The sequence below is a fragment of the Megalops cyprinoides genome, chromosome 4, assembly GCF_013368585.1.
Source record: "Megalops cyprinoides isolate fMegCyp1 chromosome 4, fMegCyp1.pri, whole genome shotgun sequence".
In the NCBI taxonomy this organism is placed as follows: domain Eukaryota; kingdom Metazoa; phylum Chordata; class Actinopteri; order Elopiformes; family Megalopidae; genus Megalops; species Megalops cyprinoides.
The window spans coordinates 43,384,821-43,401,225 of NC_050586.1; the positions used below are offsets into that span (position 1 = coordinate 43,384,821).

The 16,405-nt window shown below is 39.5% G+C and overlaps 1 protein-coding gene across 1 annotated transcript in view; it reads right to left on the reverse strand.

The window, feature by feature from the left end:
* The window catches only part of LOC118776505 (coiled-coil domain-containing protein 158-like), a 35,517-nt gene extending 29,941 nt beyond the window's left edge, over window positions 1-5,576 (reverse strand). Inside the window, exons 1-9 of the mRNA XM_036526867.1 lie at window positions 5,543-5,576; window positions 5,166-5,214; window positions 4,785-4,930; window positions 4,110-4,282; window positions 3,773-3,882; window positions 3,245-3,572; window positions 1,978-2,054; window positions 607-717; window positions 108-222 (exon numbers count right to left, since the gene is read on the reverse strand). Coding sequence (XP_036382760.1) covers window positions 108-222; window positions 607-717; window positions 1,978-2,054; window positions 3,245-3,572; window positions 3,773-3,882; window positions 4,110-4,282; window positions 4,785-4,930; window positions 5,166-5,173 — 1,068 coding nt within the window. The 5' untranslated portion in view covers window positions 5,174-5,214; window positions 5,543-5,576. The remainder of the gene's footprint in view (window positions 1-107; window positions 223-606; window positions 718-1,977; window positions 2,055-3,244; window positions 3,573-3,772; window positions 3,883-4,109; window positions 4,283-4,784; window positions 4,931-5,165; window positions 5,215-5,542) is intronic.
* Between the last annotated feature and the right edge of the window lie 10,829 nt (window positions 5,577-16,405).

A 16,405-nucleotide genomic window follows, 5' to 3' on the forward strand; every position in this document is an offset into this window, starting at 1 on the left:
CACATATATATATATGCACATATATATATATGCATTATATATGCATTATATATATATATATATAATATAATGCATATATATATATATAAATGCATCAAATATGTCACCTTGTCTTTATGTGTCTGCTGAGCCTCCAGTAATTCAGAGCGCAGACTGGAGAGCGCTGACTCCAGATCAGTCATCTGACTCTGGTACACTGAGGTCTGCTCTTCAGCTTGTCTTCTGATGAAGACAGAAATAGAGATGTTCAGCCTTGTTTATTATTATTTATTTTGTAGTAGTCAGAGTTGCACCAATTCTATTAAAATAATCTAAGATCAGCAAGGTACTGTACATAGGAGGTTTTCTAATTTTGTAATTCATACTTGGTTGTTCCTACTGAATATGTAAGAGAAGTCTAGCAGCGTACAACATCCAGTAAATTTCCACAAACTGGACATAAACAAAACCTTGATTCTAAACTCTAAAGATCATGTGTTCAATATGTTTGAGTCTTTAGTAATTCCTGTTGAGTAAAATGCTACTAAAAAGAAGAATTACCCTATCTGCATTCTGCAAGCCTGATTTTGATAGAAACTGGTAATGTTTTTAAAAGATGCTTCTTACTGTAGCTGTTCCACCTGAGCAAGCAAATTAGTGGCACTGCCCTGGGAACTGCTTAGTTTTTCTGTCAATACTGCCACCTCCTGGTCATGGCTGGTAAGAATCTGATTCATTCTAGGAAGACAACATCTATCTCAGCTGTATGGCAGACACCATCTTTCAAATAAGCATGTTGATATTTGGATGTTCTATGACTCCCAAAATCAAATATATATATATATATATATATATAAATATATATATATATATATATATATATATATATATATATATATATATATATAGACCGAAGCCCCTGCCGACGTACCCACCCCTATCCCCGGTGGAACGAAGCCAATGTGTTCTGTCTGTGAGCTCCCGGTCACTCTTGGCTTAGTGACACGGTGGGGATCGCAGCGTTCAGTCTACACTCGGAACGAGTGCCCTCGAAAATCAAATACTAAAATAATCTAACCTCTTCCTCTTTGTGAAACTGAACTGGAAAAAGAATGATGTGAATAATGAATAAGACTGAATACAGAGATCTACAGTCACCCACTTTCAGGCAGGGAAATTTATATTATCAATTATCTATTTTTTAAGCATTGTTGCAGCAGTTGCAGCAGTGTTAAGCATGGTCCTTATACATGAGTATGGTTGAGAAAGAAAAAACAATAAAAATAACAACTGAATTTTTTCATTAATTACAAATTTAAAAGCATTCAAATACCAATTCAAGTAATCGATTGGTGAGAACACATTTTTGAATGAGCTAATATTCAGTCTTATCACTAATTCCAAAATACTTTCCTACTGTCCTCAGCAAGTGATCACTTCCTGTGATGTTACACAGTGATCACTGTGGTGGGGGCAGCACCAAAAAGTTAGTGATTTTAAAGAAATTTTAGTTAGTATAGTTTAGTACTAGTACAATGCTCAATACTAATTTTAATGATCATTCACATTAACCTGTGAAGAAAAAAATCAAACTCCACTACATTTTAAGTTTGAGATGTTTGTTCTTTTTACTTCATGTTTAATTTAAAAGATTTTGTGTTCATTTTCTACACGTGTCACTTGTTCAGCCCCTTCATAATATGATGAATTTTCCATATGCATGTAAAACCAGGAGACACTTAACAGGTATAAGAAGCTTACTGTAAGCAACAAAAGGCATAACTTAGATATTCATATTCACCAGGAAATATTTACTAATGCCAATATGATTTTCCAGTTTTTAGCACATAAAATCACCATTGTTAACATTGGGAATTGGACTCTTCTTCGAGCTTTTCTTCATATTCTGCAGAGTAGTGACACTCTGACCTTCATTTACTGCAAAGGCTCAATGTTAACATTACTGTGCAGCTGTAAAGCTCACAAGGAAGTTGTTACCTTTCTGTTTGCTCCTTCATCATAAGGAATATTTTTTCCTGGCACTCCAACTTCAGAGCCTCCAGCTGCTCTTCCATCTAACAGACAAAAGGTGGTAATGTGAGATTACACAATGACCATAAACACTATCTTGTGGAATTCACCAGATTCTGCAACAGAAAACAATGGCTGCAAGAGTGTGACAGTTATGAACATCTAAGTGTCAATAGCTGAACTAAACCATCTGGCTATGGTTGTCACAGAAGAGGATGCAAACGTGTTGACTTAAAAGGGTCACTTTGGGCAGAGTCCCATACAGAACCTTGCTTTATGAATGGCTGCTCAGGGCAGTACACATGGCCCTGCATCTATTCCTTTGCGAACCTTACTATGTCCTGCTGTGCTCTACGGTTGCCCTGAGATCCCACAACACCACCATGACATCAACACTGCATCGTTCTCTTTTCTGTATTTCTGGTATAACTCATTCTTTTCCTTCTCAGCTAAAAACCGAGGACTCTTCACTCTTCTTTGTCTCCAATTTTCTAGCCTGTGGTAATCTGACACATTGATTACTTTAATTCTATATTTGCCAAGTCTTCCTTTTTACACTCCACAAAATTATACAGCCGTTCCCCCTCTTAATTGCTTACATGACACTACTCCAGGATTGAATTGTGACCTTAGCAGAGTGTTTGTCATTGATGCATATTTGAACATTGCTAACAGTGTCCCGTTCATACAACTTTTCATGCCACTTTATCAGATGCACTAGTTTGCACTGCGTAAGTTTCTCCGGATAAGAGCACCTGCTAAATGACGATAATGCAATGGAATATAAAAACCCCCATCCACCATGTCTCCTCAGATTAACCTCTAAACCTTGCTCTTGCTAACTGCTGTATTCACTAATCTGCTCATTTTCTCCAATCTGTGTTTCATTCAAACACTCCCCTTTGTTACCTGAGATCACACACCAGCTCACATCTTCACTGCTCTCTTGCTAAATCTTATTTTTTTCCTCACTAGTGGGGAAATGGCCTGCTTTCTTACACCAGGACAACACCCTGCTGACACACCCACACATAAAATAACTAGCTAGCAAATAACTAGCTATGTACATTTCAGATGTACGATTTTTCTGAAAAAAAGAAGTTGAAAATGGGTATATGATTCCACCCCTCCTCATTGCATATTAATACACATTACCTACTTATCTCATGACAGCGTCCACTCCTGATCAATGCACAACCTTAGGGCTAGCTGAGAACTTCAGCAAGCAACTCACAGGCAGGATTCTCCCACGCAGGCTGGCATTCTCTTCCTCCAGGTCCTTTAGCACACTCCCCACCATGACCCCCAGGGACAGCTGGTCTGGGCTAGCAGCATGCTGGACTACGTAAGCGTTCCTGCCGTTTCCCTTTTCATAGACCAACAGCACGGAAATCACTTCCTGTAGACTCTGCTCCAAGGCCTCCTTCTTTCTGCAAACCGACTGTGCCCTTTCTTCAGCATCCAGAAGCCTCTGGTCTCCAGCTTGCCTGCTAGCCTGTAGCTCCCCAATTGTCTGTTGAAGTTTCCCCACCAAGTCTGCCTGCCCCTGGGACTCCTTCATTCTGCAGAGCCCAAATCAACAGAAACCAACACAACTTTTTCCTTCACCTCTGTTTTTGCACAGATGGCCATATGCTCAAAGGAAAATGCACATTAACAGATGTAGTGCCTGACTAGGACACTGTATCATCTTTTCTCTTGAACTCTAACCTTGACATGCCGGACTGGCAGCATTAAGTTTTAAAATTTTGACCACCATCACCTCAGTTCTAATAGGGCATCCATCTCAATCTGACTCTCATGTAGCTTGGTCTGTAGCTTCATTATGCATTGGCAAAGGTAAGCGTTTTGCTTCCCGTGATGTTCATGTGTCTGCAAAACATTAATTCAGATTACAGGCAACACTCTATAGTTCAATACACTTCAAATGCTAACCTGTTCATAGAAGTCAATGATACAGAGCTGCATGGCCGTTATCTTACTAAACCTTAATGCATGAACATTGTGCTCCCATTAATCGGCATTCACTGATAAATAGAGATCTTCCAATCACAATAGCCTGTGTTCACCAAAGAGAACACAGTATTGCTCTGTCTAACCTCGCTCAGCTGTCTCTGCAGCTCTGAGACCTTCTGAGAGTACTCTTCTACCGTATCCTTCCCAGTGTGGTTCATATTGTGAAAAAGTATGTCCAAGTCACAGCTGACTGGCAGGACACCAGAGTCCTGGCTGAGGGAATGTGCTTCAGGAACCTTCAGCTCCGATGGAATATCTGTGAGACAGGGTGACACAGAGACAATTCTGTCTCAGCACAAGGATGTGAAACTTCAAACATGCCTTCTGCACATGATACACACTTGTTCATTCCCCATCTAATGCCTTTTAATTCACCTCACCTTTGACCTCTTATAAGCAACATCTTTCTTCTGGTAACCCACATATCCCCCCTATCTTCAAGCTTAAAACAGATTTTGACTTTTACATGTCCATAACTGAAATAACAAGGCGTGCTCCCCTCAAAATAAATAAGTTAATTAATACATAAGACCCTGACCATCAGGGACAGGCACCCTTAAATTAAAACAACTATTTCCACAAGGCGAATTAGCAGAAGAACAGAAATTACTCTGGTTACTTAGCAAGGCTGATGATCCTCTTCCCATGACCAAAACTTTGTTTCCTATTGTTAAACAAATTGTGCACAGTGGAGGCTGCTCATTATAATTTCTGTGTATGAACGTGTATGTCGGTCCATGCTTTCCAGTTGTCCTCACCACTGGGGTGCAGCCTCAAGCTGGTGGATGTTCTAGGGGTCACTCTTCCCAGGGTGCGCCCCATCCTCTCCATAGTGAGTTTGGTTGCCTGTTCCACCTGCTCTTGCAGCTTCTGTGTTACCTTTGTCTGCCTTTCCAGTTCCTCACTGCAGAGATAACAGGCGTACATTCAACATCAACATAGACGAAAATAATAACATAACTGTGCAAGCTACCATATACACTTCACAGTATTCTTACATCGTTAGCTACACACCGTAACAACTAGTACATGATACAAGATGTTATTGATAGCAAGAAATCTTTCATGTGGATGCCATGCTAGAAACCACTGCGCATAATTCTGCACTTGTCTTACACAAAGATTCCCGTTGATCATACCTTAGCATCTTCAGATTTGAGTTTCTTTTAGGAGATGCATCAAATACAACTGTAAGAAAGCACGCAGCATTCAGATTTCATAGGCTCATACTGTAACGTTAAATAAAATGAATGAAGTTATGAGAATGCCGACTTCTATCAAACGACCTGCAGTAATAACGATTACTAGACTAGTTGGCCTTTCCCAGTAAAACGGTAAACAAGCTAGCTTCCTTTAGACAGCCTTGTAAGTTAGCCATAACGATAGTAACATCGCATAGCCAACGTCCGACCCCATGCCGATGCTTTACGTTTAGCTAGCTGATTTACTCTTTTGTGGACTTACTTATTTTTTATCAAAACAATTCGTCAAGTAAGGTTAGTTCAGCGCTACTTACTTTCAGCCGCATAACTGCTCTGCGCTGGAACACCAGGCGGTGCTGTCACAGCATTACTTGTAACAGAATTGTTAGTTTCATTATTGTCACTGTTTTTACCTCCTGGTAACATCCTGACGACAACTAAATATAGATAACAATAAGAAATCAGTCCAAAGTAAACTTTTAAAATCGCGTCGGCTTAAATACTGTCTTTTTTGCGCTAAGAGACTATTAGTTAGCCAGTTAGCTAGCTAGCCAAGTTACCCGGCTAGCTAGCGCGCTTGCTACATCACCAAGGCAACCGCCAGCTTGTTGAAAAAACATAGCTTTGATTATTAAGTGCAGCAAACGCGTACTGTGAAATAGCAAACTAGCTGACTAGCTCCACTCGATTCCATATTCCGTTTAATGCTTCCCATGAGCAAGGTTTTGAGGCCTGAAATACAAATCCATTGAAATAAATAAGGTAGGACAGGACACCTGTGCCATGCCGTGCCGTTACCGCTAAAGCTGCGGCTTTCAAACGCGCTAACGCCGTCATTGTTCCCAAGGCATTATGGGCATTGTGGTTTTCTATATCTATATCTGGCCTATATCTTTTGCGCACCATTCAAGAATCGGTTTATTTTTAATTCAGCCCAACTATATTTATCATGCTTTTGAAAGAGAAGCAATTACATATGGAAAGACTTATGAAGATGTGTGCTATACATTAAGGTGTGCTATAAGACACTATTGTATCAACTACTCTTGGAAATGTCATTAAACATAAAATAAAATCTGATTACCAACGAGTGTTTTGTAAAACAGCAGGTTTATTATGCATTGTGTCTTAGCCAACAGGCAGCACCTCCTTCGTCTGGACATCACAGATCATATCCATAAACCATACCGTCTTATACCATTTTGGTCTGTTATATGTTCCCAGTTTGTGATATGACACAACCTCTGACTGTTACAGGTTATATCCATAAGGCCAATTAGGATTTTTTTCAGTCTACATTAAAATTTAAAATGTGTCACAAAAAGAATACTGTAATACTTAGGCTATTTATCGGAGGAAAATTAACACGCATGCATACAAAATTTACTTACGTTTATTCACAGGACCTAAAAAATACATAGGCTACAGATTCGGCACAACCTAATAGCCGCAGAATCACCAACCCGCATACAAGACACCCACGCCCCACATCAAACCCAGCCTACCTATTCCTCTCTATGGCCGTTTTATTATAGGGGGAAGGTTACGCTACTATAATATGCTACTATACACTACTATAATATGAATAAAACGTATGACAGTCTTGCAACTACCGGACCCCGTTGCACGCAGTAGACAAGAACATACAAATAGCCAAGACGTAGTTCAACAGGTCCAAAAGGCTGTCGCGCACAGCGGACAAGAACATATCCACATAAGCACACTATTTTAACAGCATAACAACACTGGTCGACGTCGGGATGCTTTCCTGGATCCGTTGGTCTTCCGTTGTGCTCTTTTTAGAAGCTGGTGGTTTACCAAAGAAATCCGAAATTCGTTTCTATGCCATTGTGATAGCTAGCTACTTTGAATGATGCAACATTACTATACTAGATAGGGACATTTTAAAACGCTTAACATGGCTTAATGTTCCAAAACTAAGATCAATGATCACCAACTTTCTCTCGGACATCTCTTGTCAGAAACACTTCACCGACCTTGCCTGCGCTCCGACCTCGTTCCTGCCTGCCGCCTGAACTCGATTGCCTGATCGTCTGCCTGCCCGGTTCCTGACCCTGCCTGCTCCAGTTCCCGACCTTGGTTTCGTCCCCGGACTGCCTTTCTGTTTTTGGACCCTGCCTGCTTCTAGTTTACGAGTTGCCTGACGTTTTCCTAATAAATCGCTTGGAACCTGAATCCCCCGTGGTCCGCGTTTGTGTCTCAGCCTCCGCCGTTACAATCACTTGTTCTTTGTTTGATAAACCTGCATGAGAAAGGTTTAAACAAATCGTAGATGTGTGTTTTTGCTGGCTGGTAAATGTAACGCAAATTTGACGTTGGATTTGTCCATTGCTTGTCGACCAATGCTTGAAAATGATTTGTCACATGGCAGTAAAGAGTTCGGATTTGTACAATATTTTATTGCATTGTGGGGAGTTGGAAGAAGGAAAAACGGTAGCATTTCCTTTGTTCATTGCGGTCGGCGTGGATTTTGGTTGACTGCAAGAAATGCAGTTCAGTACTCCTCTTCGAAGAGGATGAAGAGGGGCTGCTCTAGCTACAGCACAGTGTTACAGCAAGGGCAGCTCATCTATGTGGAGGCACGTCTCCAGGGTGGAGTTCCATGGGGGTTCACTCTCAAAGGTGGCCTTGAACACGGGGAAACATTAATCATCTCCATGGTAAGGGATCAGCGAAACCCTGCGCATCGTAACTTTCAAAGAACTGACGTCGTAATTATGTAGTCCCACCAGGGTTCGAATTACGGGTGGGATGTGGCAGTCTGACCCCCCTAATTAAGACTTGGACCCCCTCCCCTCCCCCCAACAGCAGTGGCGGCGGGTGAGCTGGAAACAAGGGAAATCCGGAACACTACCTTTAAATCTATCATTACTTTCAACCTGTTCCCCTTTAACATCCTTGATTAACAATAAAACAAATAATTTACAGAATAAGCGACACCAGTTGCGTAATTAGAATCATCATTATTATGCTCGCGAAACTGCGCAGATTGTAGTTTGTGTGCTTACGAAAGCTGAACCGTGAGATTGTAGTTGCGGCTTATTTTTTAGTATTGCCTGGTGAATGTCTGAAAATAAATTGTAAAAAGCGGGTAGATGTTGAGATTGTGTTGTCCCAAAGAGAGTGTGTCTCCACGTTACCACAGAGACTCATTTGAATCAGTGCATGCAGAGACCACTACACCAGTTCAATCCAGTAATAATTTTCCTAAATCCCTGTCCACAAAGTGCTTGAAAACAGCTGTAGATATTAACTTTCAGCCAGGAAACTCAAACTTATGAAACTTAAAATAGCATTATATTTTGAAGTGTGTTTTTGTATAATGCATTTGAATGTGACCAAATGAACATGGCCATTATAGGGTTGTAGGGTTGCCCCCTAATTCTCAATGAAGGAGGTCATTCATGGTGATCCTTTCCTTGATAAACCTCGTTGCTACATTGCTGACAAAAGTATGTCTGATAATCTACAGGCCTCTTGTTTCCATAATTTACCAGAGTGTTGCTAGAAATGACAACAGGAATTAGTGACCAGAGGTCCTGACCCCTTTCTCCATAAATCCATTTCCCATGGTTGTCTCAGAGTTCAGTTTCTGTCACAATTCTTGTCAGCTGCTAACCACAGCACTTCAACTTAAAGGACTAACATTTCCTATGATAAAAGAACTAGCACTCTCTTGATTTCAACTCTAAAAAACAAAAATTTAAATCAAGACCTGATTATCTCTGATTTTTTGCATTTAGATAATTTCTTTATAGTTTCAGCCCCACAGATTCATTTCATCATTTCACCAGAATAGACATTTGTGTGTTAATGTCATATGTAAATCTGCACCTAAAGACTAAATATAGACTGAAAAATAATCACCAAAATGAACAGAATGTACACAATCACAAACAAATCCCTCTGCTTTCAGAAATAACAAGAGGGTGTTTTCTGTCCTTAGCATTTAGTCAGCATTTTACAGTTGCCATTCACTAGTTCAACAAGGAAAGGATGTCTCTTTTCCTAATGCTGTCTGCCTCAGGTGCAGAGCTGAATGAACTAACCCAGGCTTCTTCCAGTACACCCAAAAGATTTAACTGTCTTTTGCATCCTGTGTTCCCTTGTATTGCTTGCATTTCATGTTTGGGGAGTTTATTTGTATCCCCACATTTGATGTCAAAAGTCAAGCTGAGCTATACTAAAAAACCTGGGTAACATTACCTCTCACAAATTCACCAGGCACTATTTCAAAATAAAACAATCCAATGTTTCCTAAATTGTCTCAGAACTTGTTCCTCCAGACCCATGTCTTTGGGTGTGTCAGCAATACTTGGACGAAAACCAAAATAAAAATTTAATTTTGGCTATTTTTGTAATAAGGCACAATTTACAGTGACCACCTATCTTACAGAGGAATGTTAAGCTAGAATTCCTACATTCTGAAGTTCATATACTCATGAGAAATGGTTTCATCTCTCAAAATTCCAAGCAGTGCTTGTAAATGGAAAGCATTTCTGTGGCAGAGGACACAGTTTTAAGTAAACAGCATTATAACCCCCATTACCAGATGAAGTAACTTGGGTGTGAAGTCGTTTTATGTGCTATAGTGTGTGTACAGCATTTTACAAAACTGAGAGACCTCAGGAAAGCTGCATCTGTGATTTCTTCCATAGGCAAGCATGTGACCAAGTATAGGTATAAGAACTCCATCCTCTGCAATGATTTTTCTTAGTTTTTTACTAGGGATGCACTGATTTATCGTCTGTACATCGGTATTGGCCGATATTTGCCTTGCTGACTGCTATCAGCCTATTGGCAAATAAGATGACATTGGCAGTGGCTGATGTTTATCTGTTGTGTTGCATCAATTTTGTGCTGGCTAAATGTTGTGTTGGTTATTTGCGGTCTGACTTGGGCAACAGTAGCAGCCTACCCAGCTGCAGATTCGGAGAAGATCCAATAGGTGGTACTATAATTAGCCTTACTCACATCGCGGCCATTTTGCTCTTAGGTCATGCTCAGGGTGGGACCAGGGTAACTCTTCAGTCAGCATGTATGGCAAGTGGACCAAAAAGTTTGACGTGTGTCTGTATCTACCTTTTGAAGAAATAAAACAAAAATAGCCACATGGGTCAGCAAATATCCCTGAAATAATTCAAGAGTTACAGTTGCTGGATCTAAAGTTATATCCAGTAATGAATGAATGAATTGGTGCAGGTAACACTAGTTAGTTAGCTAACTAACATTAAGTTGCTAGCTAGCTAGCAATCGGTACTTAAGATCAGTAGTCAGTACCTTGGCCTGCAGTACAAATGTTAAAATTAACTATTTGTTAATAAGAGACAGGATGAAGCTGTTTTGGTTTGATAGCTAGCAAAGTGTGTGAAAGCCAAATTAGCTAGCTAGCTAGCTACTTGCACATTCAGCTGAAAAGTACAAATACCACCTTACAAAGACAAAATTAGCTAGCAGCTACAATACAAACAAAACAATAAACGTAACTAGCTAGTTACAATCACATTTTGCTGACATATACAAATATCACCTTGCAAACAAACACATAGCTAGCTAGCTACAATAGAAACAGATTGTAGAACGCTAGATAGCTTGCTAGGTAATTTGGCTTTCATGCACTTTGCTCAGCTGTGATATTACTAAGAGCTAGCTAAGTACTGAAAACTTCTCATTGAGTAGGTAGTTGTGTAGCAGGATAATAATGCTTTTGAAAGTTATTTTTCACAAAAAGGATCTTTGTCATGTGGAAGAAGGTTATATTAATGGTTGTTTCATAAATTTGTATGATTGAATTTGTGCTTATTCAAAGATAGTGTGATGAAGGGCTGAAAGACTTTAAAACAGTTCAGTTATTTTTTTATAATGAAGATTTCTTTGTTTCCCTGGCACAAAAGGGGAAATAAAAAAAAAAAAAATCAGTATCAGCATCGGCTATCGGCCAAATTGTTATTTTTAACATTGTTATTGGCCCAGAATTTCACAATCAGTGCATCCCTAATATTTACACTAATATATACTTAGTACAGCAGCTGCCTAGCAGTCTTGGTAACCCACTAGTTAGCTTGCTGGGTAGCTATTTAGCTAGCTAACTAGATTGGTAGTTAGCTAGCTGGCTCACTGGCTTGCGACTACTGTATTTTAACCGGAGGACGGTAGACTGTGGCAGGTTAAGGATAGTAAATCTAGATGTAGAATGTTAAGACTTGTTTTTTTCACATTGTGAGGTGACATACAAGGCAACATTGTTGTGAAAGTGGAAATGATTGTGGAATGAAATGGTTTTGTAGCCTGTAGTATTTATATTTTAATATTTTGTTTAGAAGCTTAGAAGCTTGCATCTAGCCAACCAACTTTCATCAACTCAGGATGGTCATCTATTTTGTGCCAAGGACAGAAAGGGTTTACCATGAACAGATGTGGTAATTGGCTGAATATGAAGAAAGGACAATACTGCAAAGCAGAACTGGGGTACAGGAAATTTTTGTTGATGTAATATGAAGTGGAAGGAGGATATGTGAAGGAAAATTAAGGTGATGAAGAGATTAGTCAAATTGTTATTTATTTTGTAGCTGTATGAGACTGTTTCCAAAATTATATTTATTTAAGTGAGGATAGACTAGATTGCACAGTAAGTGTTACTACAAGTAAATATTTGTATTTTGTCAGAACTAAGGATCATTGTGGTTATTTCTATAGGCCCCAGAGCTGGCCTTAGTGTTAGTTCTCTTTAGACATTTGGGGTCACTTTTGAGCTTCTTACAAGGTAAGCATTATTTGTTGTACTGTTGTATGATTTCAAATGGACACCCCAAAACAACACATAAACCTATATTGAAGTTTTCTCAGATAGGCAATCTCTTGTCTGGGTATTCTGTCCCTACTGTGCGTTTTCTTAGCACAATTTGACAGATAGTGAACAAGATAATTCAAAGAAACTTCAGATGCAGAAGTTACTTTTACTTTTACTTTTGCTAACAAAATGCATGCATGTGACATAACTCACTTATACAATGACAATAGCAAACATTAGCATAAAGCTAGCTACATGCCATTTGCATCTAATGCATTCACTAACCCAGTAGTATAAGGCTAGCTAACTAACTTAACCAGCTCAGCATTTATCATGGTACCCAAAGCCTGCAGGAACAGCATACATTTCAACAACTTACATGTACTATAGAAAGAACAATTGTTATAGAAAAACTTACGAGCACAGCTTACAAGCTCTTTAAGACACAACATAGATGAATAGAGAAAAGCACATGAGAAATGCCACGTGTAGAAAAGGCAATAGTGTTGAACTTCCGGATTAACCTGTGACCCTGAGTTATGTGATCAGTGATGTGGTCATGTGACACTAACAAAACAGGAACTAGGCTGAAGTGCAACTTTGCAGAAACCTTAGTCCATTATATGAAGAGATAAATGATACCATGACACTCCCTGTCTGGTATGATGACATACCACTATGAACTAAACTAACACACAGGTAAGTGTCTAATGATAAACTTTGCAGCGCTCGGGCCTTGGATGATATAAGAAGAATTGTGTCACTCATTGGGATGAATGAAGAATTAGAATGTCTTGGCTGTCCCATGCTTTGTGACTTTGACTTCAATTCTCATAATCTTTCCATCCTTGCCAGGGAACGTCTTTCTGATAATTCCCATGAGCCAGTCATTGCGTTTTGCTTGAGCATCCTTGAGTAAGACCAAATCTCACACTTTGAGGTTTGGACAATCATTAGGCCACTTACTGCAGCTTTGTAGTGTTGTGAGATATTCATGTCTCCATCTGCTCCAAACGGTATTTGCAAGGTGTTGAACCTGCTTCCACTCTTATTGGCAGAGATCTGCATTGCTGAAACTCCCTGGAGGAGGAAGTGGAGTGCACACCTTCTAGGTAAGGCATAGCCAGCGTAAGGAGGAAAGGTGAGTGTGGATCCGATGATATGGGGGCAAGAGGTCTGGTATTGATGACAGCGGTTACTTCTGCCATCAGGGTGGAGAGCACTCCATGAGTCACACAAAAGTAGCCAGACTGGAGTAGCATGGAGTCGAGTATGCGCCTCCATCCTTTCCCACGAGCCTCCCATGTGGTACGAATGAGGCGGGTTGAATATCCACGAGCAGCCTTCCTCAGAGGTCTACTTCTTGGAAAGTCCATTCCACTGGCTGTACAAGCAAATTCTTCTTTATAAGCATCTCCCAGGACACACCTGATGATGACAATTTCAGCTTTTGTTAATTCTTCAGCTCTGCGAGGCTGGTTACAGTGATGCCATGAGCTGCAGGTTTGCTTTTGTTTGCCTCCACTCTCACAGGATTGAACAATATGTATGAGGGAAGGCTCTTAGAAGGCTTTTCCATGTGGAGAAGCACTCAGATTGACAAGATCCAAGATTTTTTATTTATTTATTTATTTTTTTTTTATTTTAATTTTTTATTTAACAACAACAGCAACAACAACTACAAAAAACAAAGAGCAAAGGGAAGCAATGAAGAAAAAGAAAGAAAAGAAAAAGAAAAAAAAAGGAAAAGGAAAAACAAAAAAAACAAACAAAAAAACAACAAAAAAAAACAAAACCCATAATAACATTTAATAAATACATAAATAAAATAAATACATCATTCTTTCTATAGATGTATTTACGTTTAAATGTTGAGGCATAAAGCAAAACAAGACTGACAAGACGTGATGGGGCAGGACAGGCAAGACCAGACTGGTGGGACAAACTGCACACTTTGTTTTCATGTAGGTTTGTTGGAATGGAAAGAAAAGAGAAAAATATATAAGAAAGGAAAAAAGTATACAAATAAATAAAAATTAAAAAGAATAGTAATGTTAAGGGTCATTTGTGGAGAGAGGATTCAGCGTTGAAGGTATTGTAGAAAAGGGGACCAGTTATCTTCATAGGATTTAATGTTGTTTTTCAAAGATGCGGTAAGTTTTTCTAGATTTGAGTGGTCTATTAGTAGATTGAGCCAGTGAGCTATGGATATCTTGGTTCTGTCTTTCCAGTTCAGTGATATGGTCTTTTTGGCAATGGTTAGTGATATTAATATGAATGATTTGAGATGTTTTGGTGTATGTAGTGTAGAGACATCGGCAAGTAAAGCTATGATGGGGCATAAAGGGATGCTGAGGCTAAGGATCTCAGATAGCCTGCTCAAGACCTCCGACCAAAAGTTTTGGACATGTGGGCAAAGCCAGAGGGCATGGAAGTAATCATCTATTGAGGCTGAACAATATGAACATGTATTACTTTGGCTAAAGCCCATGCGGTAAAGTTTGTGGGTAGTAACATGTGTTCTATGGAGGACTTTATACTGTATAAGCTGGGTTTTGGAATTACATGTCATAGAGAATGAGTTATTGCATATGCTTTGCCAATTAACATCTGTTGGTAGGTTGTTTATGTCTGTGGTCCACTGGTCTATAGGGATTGATATAGTGCTGTCTTCAGATGCTAGGAGTTTGTATATTTGGGATAACATTTTTTTAGGTTTGAGTGATTGTAACTTTAAATAGAGGGGAGGGCTGTGATTATTAAAATTCCTAGTGTTGATGTTTTTTTATGACTTCTTTTAACTGGATATACTGGAAGTAGCAGTGGTCCGGTATGTTATATTTTTTTTGGATGTGGTCGAAGGTCATGAGCAAGCCATCATTCAGTAACTGTCCCAGGTTGGTTACTCCTCTCTCATTCCAGGTTGAGAAAAAAAAGGATTTGTTATTGATTAAAAACATGGGGTTATGCCATAATGGAGTATGGATAGATGCTGAGAGGCTGTAAAGGAGAATTTCATTTGACTTCCACCAAGCAGTTACGGTGGTGCTGATAGTGTTGTTGTTTTTGTAACAAGTGTGAGTTTTTATGGATTTTTCTATAAATGGGAGATTTTTGATGTTCAATTCTTGTGTTCAATTCGATGTTCTTCAAGTTTTCGATATCTAGCCAAGGTGGATTGGTGGTAATTGTCCAGTGGCGGATATACTGTAATTGGTGTGAGAGGAAATAGTAAAAGAAATTTGGGGCCCCGAGTCCTCCGTATTGTTTGAGCTTTTGGAGGGTGGATAGTTTAATTCGTGGTTTTTGGTGTTTCCAGTAAAATCTAGTGACTGCACTATTGAGAGAGGAGAACCAGCCCAGGGAGGGGTGACAGGGGTCATGGCAAAGAGGTAGTTTATTTTTGGGAGGATGTTCATTTTAACGGTTGAAATTCAGCCAATTAGAGATAGTGGTAATTTATTCCATCTTTCCAGATTGTCTTTTATTTCTTGTAGTAGGGGGGTATAGTTAAGTTTGAATAATTCGTTTAAATTTGGAGAAATGTGGATTCCAAGGTATGTAATAGATTTTGCTGTTCGTTTAAAGAGGGGGACCCCAGCCTCAGCATCCCAGTTGAATTTGGATATAGGCAGAATCTCTGATTTTGTCCAGTTGATGGAGTAGCCAGACACCTTACTATAATTACTGATCAGATTATGGACTGCTGGAAGTGAGGATGAGGGGTTTGTAATGTATAACAGAATGTCATCGGCATACAGACTGATTTTATGGTAGTGTGAGTTTGATTGGATGCCTGAGATACGGTCACATTGCCTAATGGAAGCAGCCAGGGGTTCAATGAAAAGTGCAAACAGTAGTGGGGATAGAGGGCATCCTTGTCTAGTACCTCTTTGTAACTGAAATGGTTTTGATATAAGTCCATTGGTTATAACAGATGCAGTGGGTGAGTTGTACAGTGTTTTAATCCAATTGGTGAAATATGACCGGAATCCAAAATGATTAAGGGAGGTGAAGAGAAAGGACCAATCTACCCTGTCGAACGCCTTTTCGGCATCAAGGGTTGCTATGATGAATGGTGGATTGTTAGAGAAGGTGCTATTTTTATAGAAATTGATCAGGTTGAATACTCTTCGTGTGTTTTCTGAGGAATGCCTCCCTTTGATGAAGCCGGTTTGATCTATGTGTATTAATGATGAAATTACAGATTCCAGTCTGACTGATAAAACCTTGCTAATAATTTTCATGTCTGTGTTGATTAATGATGTGGGGCGATAGTTGGAGCATTGAATGGGGTCCTTGTTTGGTTTTGGGATGAGTGTAATATAGGCAGTGTTCATATGATGGGGAATAGTGGTATTTTGGT